The sequence below is a fragment of the Atta cephalotes genome (assembly GCF_000143395.1).
Source record: "Atta cephalotes unplaced genomic scaffold scaffold00050, whole genome shotgun sequence".
NCBI lineage: Eukaryota > Metazoa > Arthropoda > Insecta > Hymenoptera > Formicidae > Atta > Atta cephalotes.
The window spans coordinates 748,427-757,092 of record NW_012130114.1 but is presented as its reverse complement, the minus strand read 5'-3'; the positions used below and the strand labels follow the sequence as shown (position 1 = coordinate 757,092).

At 36.3% G+C, this 8,666-nt stretch overlaps 1 protein-coding gene across 1 annotated transcript in view; it reads right to left on the bottom strand.

Annotated features, from left to right (window-relative positions):
• Positions 1 to 8,666, bottom strand: part of LOC105622945 (rho guanine nucleotide exchange factor 11) — a 343,184-nt gene that overhangs the window by 294,707 nt on the left and 39,811 nt on the right. The window contains exon 5 of the mRNA XM_012204353.1: positions 1,872 to 2,096. Within this exon, the coding sequence (XP_012059743.1) occupies positions 1,872 to 2,096 (225 nt within the window). The remainder of the gene's footprint in view (positions 1 to 1,871; positions 2,097 to 8,666) is intronic.

Here is an 8,666-nt window from a genome sequence, read left to right as displayed (position 1 = left end):
GCTCCTTTACAAAGCCTAGTGATTTCAAATGGTCATGAACACTTCCAACGGACACTTTTAGAGCGGTAACAAGCTCCCGAACCATTGAATACTTATTTGCTTGCACCAATGCTTTCATTTCATCGTCGTCAATCTTGGAAGGAGCTCCCGAAGTGATGAGCGTCTTTGACTGAAAAATCACCATCACGGAATCGGACGAACCAGTTTTGGCACTGGCGTTTTTTGATGAAATTTCTGCCGTAAACTCGACGCAAAAACTTTTCCCTTGCTTCAGTTGCTTTCTTCCTATTTTTGAAGTAATAAAACAGAATATGGCGAATATTTCAAAATTCTCCATGTTCGAATTACAATTGCACAAAATTCGATCGAATCGCGTCAACTTTTTTTTTGGTTTTTAGGTTGAATGTCAACAACAAAACATAAACATTTGACATTCATGTTACGCTCGCATACAAATAAACGTGGACAACGCCATCTATTGGAAAAAACGCAATGACTTTTTGAACAACCCAATATAATTGTATAAATTATCATGCGTCCGTTAATTTTAACATTAATTTAAATATATTTGAATATATGTCAGGTCGTCAAACTGATAGGAATTTTTAGATATCATTTTTACTTGAAATCGAACATTGAAAATGATCTAATGTAAAGTCGAAACGTTTTTCTAATTTTAATGTTTTTAAATATAGCAACTAACAACTAGCTATTGCTCTAAACTCTTTTTTTCAATTTATTAAAAATTAACTGAGTGTGGATATTCAAATTTATTTATTTTATTATCCTTTATTTATAAATTGTAATAATCACATCCGAAATTTAGTTTACTTTTTTTTTTCAAAATTATTATGTTTGTAACGATTCTCTGGATGTGTATCGTTCCTATCGAAAATACTGGTCAGACATCGCTGCGGCAATCGCCGAGGGGCGATACGCCCGAATTTTATACATTAAACTCGTGGGTAACACTCCGCTGGAGATAGCTGAGTTCGTTTGAATTCCGCCAAATTTCGTTCTCTCCTGCTCGTATTGTTAATCGGCGGGAATCGCCGAACAATTCCGGAACAATACGAGCGAGAGCAACAATCAGTATAAAAGCTACGTTTTTCTCCGCGGTCTCTTTTCTACCCCACACCGATCTTGTTCTTCTACCGTTCTTATCCAGTTCCGAATCCTCCGACCGCGAGTATAGAAAAGTGATAGAGTACTCTGCCACTATCGAGCGTTCTCGATCGCAACCGACCGGCTATCCTAGGCACCGCTGTTGCACCGACGGGAATTTCCGTAGCGGAATATACTTAGGAGGAGGAATATACTTGTCACATGTTAATTGACATCTTCTCTTTTTAATTTTTTATTGAATGAATAGTGAAAATAAATTTCACTATAGTATGTGACAAGTACTGTAGATTTGCTCGCGTCGCATGCTCCAAAATGCTCTTATTCTAGTTCCTACTCATTCCAACGAGCGCAAAATTGAGGAGCTATGATAGGAGCATGTTGGAGCATGTGACACGAACATTGGTAATCTAAATAGTAGTCTAAATAGTGATAAAAAAGACCGAATCTAAATGACGTAAGTACAACGAAGACAACAACTTCAGTTGTAAGGGTGATTAAATTGTGATCTGAATGGTCATCAAATAAGTGAGAAGCCAGAGAATTAGAGAGAGACATTTGCAAACGAAACTAAACACACCAATCCTTCCACCATGTCTTCAATTTTAAAGTGTCCTTTTGATATATTTAAATTCTTAGATATGTTAGGTAACAAGTAAAAGGATTCTGATAACTTTACATGTTAACATCGACTGTTAAAGAAATTTAATGAGCAAAAATATACATAGGAAAGGGATAAAAAAGCAGACCTGTTCGTTTGTCGTACTAATCGCCGCAAGTTGTTCCTGTAAGGTGCGTACTCTTCTCTCAGCACCCGCCAGCTCCGCCTGTATGGCCGTGATGTGAGTGCTGCTACTGCCAGTGCCGTTTTTTGCCAACTCGCTTCGTAATTTATCTACGTAACTTTGTTCTTTTTCCAACATAAGTTGAAATGTGTGAACTCTCTGTGTTTCCAACTGCCGCTTTTTCTCAAGCTAAAAAGTAAGAGCATTGTAAAAAATAGGCTAGACTAGAAATATTTATTATTCTTTTACTTATAATTTTGTTAACATAATTCAAGGAAAGAACTTTTTCTCGATTTCAGAAAAAAAATCATTTTAAAAAAACCCTTTTATCATATTGAATACAATTTATAACCCACTTATTACGTCGCGATTTTGTGAAATTTTGGATTAAAGTTGTAAAGACTAACTTTGCCATACAATAATTATGTAATATGCATATGCCATTCAATTTTATAACAAATCGGGCTTCTTTCAAAAAGAAGGAAATAACCTAAATTGGGCCTTAATCTTTATCAATTTCTTGAGTTTCAAAGTATTTAATTTTTCTCAATAAATTATTAATCCACACTCAAAATAATTTATTGGATTCATTGTTCACAAAAATAGTAAATTAATAGCTTTTTCAAGATGTTTTATGCAGCGAAACTGCAACATCACAGTTAATAAAATATAAATTTTATTAACTGTGATGTTGCAGTTTCGCTGCGGCGTCGCAATGATCCTCCGCCATCACAAAGCGCTAATTTGCGCCCGCCCCGGGCCGGGAATTGCGAACGAGTGAAATCTCCAGAGAAGTCGCGTGTGAAAATCATAATTTATTTGTTAATTTCTGGGTTTTATTTCGTATAATATACAGGAACCTATAATATACAAATACCTAATCGAGTGAAGAGACAGCGAGATATCGCCAAGAAGAGGCAACCGTTGGCGGAAAGTAGAGGGAAGTTCAGATTACCAGAGCTACTGCAGACTAGTGCCGAGGAGTGCGGAAATGACGAATGCTTCCGACAACCTATAGAAGCCACGGCTCACAAGAAACTACCTGAGCTCAAAAACGGGCGCGAGGGACAAACGACAAACAAGGAAAGATTCTTGGAACGAAGACAAGCCAATCGGCAAAAGTCAGACTGCCGGAATCGACGAAGAGGTCATAATGCCCAAGATATCTGATAGGGAGACCGGAGACGACCGCTAGGTCGGACACAAGGAAGGACACAAAAAATCCGCGGAGCTGCGAGATGTTCCATAGGATTCCGTTAAATACGACGTTGCACGCAAAGGACTGCGAATCCGCTAACTGATCGCAACAATGCGCGAGGGCATCCTTGCGTGAGGGCTAATAAATTGATCGTGTATCAATCGGGATTTTATTCGTTCTCTTCCGTTGCGAGCGAACACGATAAACGTCCTGATCCGTGGAAGACGCTCCCACAGAGACCATAGTATCGCGGAGGACTCAAAAATTATCAGTGAGATTACCCCTGTTTATCAATTCGTATAACATCGCACATAACGTGGCGGAAGTCATCTTGTGTCTGTCATCGCCAGTTTAGTGCGAAGTCTGCCATAAGCGGCATTTTTGGGTGTCATAAATACGATGTAGCCAGACATAAACCACACGTAAACGCCGAACACGCGTGCACAGAATTCTTGGACGGATTTCAATCGTCGGGGAACGAATGAAGATCGATTATCATTCCTGGAGATCGCGGTTGCGAGGAATCGAAAAAGCCATTGTACCCTCGTATGAAGCATGGCGCGGAAACGAGGATCCAAGAGCTTGAATCTTCGCGACTTTTCGTATGTGTAAGCCATAGAGTTGGAGAAAATATGAGTTGTGCCAAATGTTATGGCGAATTCGATTGGACGCACTAGCGCGCAATGGTGCATATTAAAGCCGTCGTATACTGATTTAATTTAAATAAGTAAAATGCAAATATTTCGAATCATATACATGTTTATTATATGTAATTATATATATGTATCTGGAGACACGGTAGTGTCTCGGTGCTAAGATATGGCGTGAAACACTACTGTGCTCCTTTATGCGAACCAGTGAATTGCGCCGGATCGAGATTATAGGATTTAACGGTTGTTGTGATCAAGTTTTAAGTACAACTTCATCGATAGCTCTCATTCCGATTGTATTATATGCTTTTATTTTTTCTCTACGTATTCTTCAAGCAGAGAATTGTGGCGCAAAGTCCGGATCTATAACTTTCCAGATTCAGATACATCGCTATTATTGTAATCGACCAGCTCTCAGAATGTACAGATTGCACCGTCTGGCATTAGATGGCGCTAGAAGCGCTGATGCCTGCACATTCGAATTATGATGTTTAGAGGCTCGTGGTATGCGGGGCACGAGGCACTTGCCAGGGAGTCCCGCACACTAAGCTATCGATGGATATTCAGCGATATAGAAATTAATGTTTTGATCGCAAAAATTGGAAAATACTTGAGAATTATGCAAGGAAATGATGCTAACAAAACGATTTGTTCGTTATCAAAAGCTAATTGATTGTAATAATTTAAAAGAGATCGATCGGAAACGAAATTGAACACTATATTTGTTAAATAAGCTAGAAAATGATAATCGAAAAACAGTTTACTGGTCATCGATCTCTGTTTGTTTATAACTTAATACAAAAGAAGATTGAACGAAAACGAAATTATACGCTGGTATTTGCCAATTAAGCTAAAAAATTAATGACAAAGTGATCTAAAGGATCTCGACATTCATTTGTTCATAACTTAATACATAAAAAAAGGGAAACGAAAATAAAATTATACATTATATTTGTTAACTAAGCGAGGAAATGATAACGAAAACGATTTATTAGTCATCGATTTCAATTCGTTTAGAACTTAATACAAAAAAAAGATCGAACAAAAATAAAATAATATGCTCTCGGTAAAAAAATATTCATGAGTATGTATAAATATGTATAAGTTCATAAACATATATAATCATATACGTATACATATATTATATAGTTATACAATATATAAAATTATAATTACATATTGAAATATTGAGGGTACAAATTAGTTCGGTCCGTTTTTTGTGCATTTATTTCAAAACAAAATGAATGAATAGATCAATTAAAGTATTGTTCATCGCTGCCTACTACTTTTTCCCATCTTTCAGGCAATTTTCGAATTCCATCTCGAAAAAATGACTCGTCTTTGGAGGCGATCCAATTTTGGAGCCAATTTTCGATTTCTGCGAAAGAAATGAACTTGCTGCATCCTTCGGAACAACTAGTAATCGGAACAACTAGTAATCGGAAGGAGCAATGTCCAGAGAATACGGCGGGTGCGGTAAAACATCCCATTTAAGTGTTTCCAAATATTTTTTTACGACTTTAGCGACATGAGACCGAGCGTTGTCATGAAGAAGAATAATTTTGTCTTTGCTCGTATTTCAGTCGTTTTTCTCGCAATGCACGGTTCAAACGATCAATTGTAACCGCTCGTAATGGAATCGCTAGATTTCAGCAGTTCATAGTAAACAAGACCCTTTTGGTTCCACCAGATACAGAGCATGATCTTCGAATCATGAATGTTCGGCCATGGTGTTGATGTTGAGGTCGATGACAACAATTGACTGGGCTTAGCGTAGTATTTTTTCTTCTTGGGGTTGTCGTAGAATATCCACTTCTCATCTCCAGTCACAATTCGACGCAAAAAACTTTTCTCTGTTGTCTTTGAATCAATTGTTCGCAAGTGAAAAATCGCCTTTCAACGTCTCTCGGTTTCAGTTCATAAGGCACCTAATTTCCTTGTTTTTCAATTATTTCCATGGTTCTCAATCGTACAGAAACGGCTTGTTGAGTTACCCCTAATGATTCTGCAAGCTCCTCTTGCGTTTGACTCTGATCTTCTTCGAGTAATGTCTCTAATTTTTTGTCTTCGAATATTTTTGGCTGTCCAGAGCGAGGCTTGTCTTCAACGCTAAAATATCCATCCTTGAAACATCGAAACCATTCTCTACATGATTTATCAGTTGGAGCAGTGTCACCATAAACTTTGACAAGCATTCGATGGACTTCAGCCGCACTTTTCTTCCAATTAAAGCAGAAAATCAAAACCTCCCGCAAATGCTGCTTGGTTAACAAAAAATTCGACATTTCAAACACAGTAAAAATCAAGGTTTTTGTATGAAACTCAAAGCGATATAAATTGAATATTATTAGCAGATGTTTAACCTCTCTGAAACCGCCAAAATCTGTTACTATGAACCATTCACAACAACTGGAGCTATCTTTAGGGAAACGGACCGAACTAATTTGAACTCTCAATATGTCCATACATGGAACATTCCACGTGAAAGAAACATACAAATAAAATAATGGCCATAAAGTAAAGGATATATTATAAGAAAAGCGCAAATAGGTTTCGCAGGTTAATTGGCTGAATGATCATTAATCAAAATCGAAAATATCGGGCCCACAGCTGATTCTTTGTATAAACTTTGTATAAACCTTACAAATCGCATCTCCTATTTAATGTTGTTTGTATTAGAATTAAAATAAAAATGTTCCTGATTGATCAAATTTTATCAGAAACAAAACTTTCAATATTTCCAGTTTTGATCGGCAGCCACTCATCAATCAGCAGGTGAATTCCATTTGCGTTTTTCTTATAATATAAGACTTTACCATAGAGTATTTCAAGTAAAAACTAGTACGGACAAAGCGAATGAGACAAAATCAGAAATGAGTTTGTACAATACAGAATCAGGCATTGTAACTTCATTGACAAATTCATGTCTTCATTTCATGAAAATGATATATAATTCTAATTCTCCACTACTCACATTTATTCTTTTCATTTATATTTTATCTTAAAAAACAACAATTTAAAAACGTTCGTACAACATGGTTATTTAACTGGTTCCTAAAAAAATGTTTTTAAAATAATCTTAAATGGTTTTAAAACAAAAATAATCATTCCTAAACATTTTATAAACATTGTTCTATTTAGGGGTATTTCGATTTAATAATCGGTCTTTATAATTATTTATAAACATCTTTATGTTAACTTGTGTACGACAACTTTAATGTGCATCAGTGAACATTGAGTACGTCCAATCGAATTCGCGAATTAGTGTAAAGCGTTGTAAACGGATGTTGTTCGATGTTACAATATGGTAAACTGTTAACACCTTAAGTTCTTGAGGCGTGAACTTAGCATGTCGTGAGAGTTCTCGGTGGGTGCTATCGGCATGACATATCTATTCTCGGTATGAACGATGTAAGAATTGCATCTGTTCTCAATGTGCTTAAATCGCTTGCACCTTCGCGCCATTCTTTGCGTGCGTTGTCTAGTGTTGTACGGATCTCGAACTGTGACCGCAAGGCATTAAACTTTAGAGGCCGCAAGCTGCACATCTTTTGGCCCCAATTTATACTCTCGCGGTATTTAGCAGCACAGATGCGTGAGTATTATAAAATCGACTGATTTTAGAATCGACCTTCTATTTTCCTTTCAGTAATTTTCTTTTTATTGTCTACAATTCTCTTCCCATATTTCTTCTGCGCGGCATTCCTGTTTCTTTGTTACTATTTTTTTTATTCTATTTGTTACAATAAACATACTCGTATACGCCACGTTAGTGACGATCGTTTTATCCGACTCTCTCATCTTTGAATTTTCTTTCCATCGAACTTTTCCTTCGAACAATTCTTATGTACACCCAGCCCCTCTGCCGTTAGGTAGAGCTAGCCAATCTTCACGTGAGCGAGAATTCTTGCAGCGTTTAGTGCTATATTCGCATACCCAGATTCGGAATTTTCATATAGTTAGCGATTCTTCGTGTTAATGCAATGTCGTCTCCGAGCACGTCTAGCGCCCAACATTCTCGCGACTCTCAACAATCACACTCAACCACGTAATCTATATATCTTAGTCAGAGGTGGAGAGCCTCCATCTCCCTTCCGCTCTGATTGATCTGCCGTTTCTTAAATGCGCTCTCGCATGCATCCCGAAATGACCGTATTAATAAAAAGCGTGACATAACATTTAAGTAATTATATCTTAAACAATTATGCTCGTATTCAGATCTTAAATTTATCTTCATCACTAGCTAATGAAAAATTCGTAGAACACCTGAAGCTAAATTTAAGGAAATCTTAAATATAAGACCTGATTATGAATACAAGCATTAATCTTGTCGTTTCGATAAAAAATCTCGATAGATGACAATCTCCAATAATGAATCATTTGACCTCTACGAGGCGCCATTTTTCAAAACTGGCTAATATACTTTTATTTTATTTTCAACGAATATGAAAGATATTGTTCTTTCTTTTAAGGAGGATACAGTTTGCTTGTTATATAAGTCTAAAACTTTTATGTATGGCAAATATTGTCACAAGTTATCACAGAAGTCGATAATAAAATTATAATTTTCTATTTTTTTTATTTTTCTCATAAACTTGTTGATTGCGTTATTTTAATTCTGTAAAAGTATTTTTAAATCTGTAAAAGCAATTAAAAAATTGATGAATCAGAAAATTAATCACATTTCATCAATACACCGAGACAACTCCTATATTCCTTTAAGCTTAAGTACATACACATGTGTATTAATTTATAATATTGTTTCTGAAATGAATTATATGATCGTGTACTACACAACATTTTTATTTTTTCGATCAAAACTTTTAACTATTAGGTGTACAACTTTGTTTCCGCCGTTTTCCTATAGGCTTTAGCGGTAAGTGGTGGTCGAAATAAATAGATCATAGACGT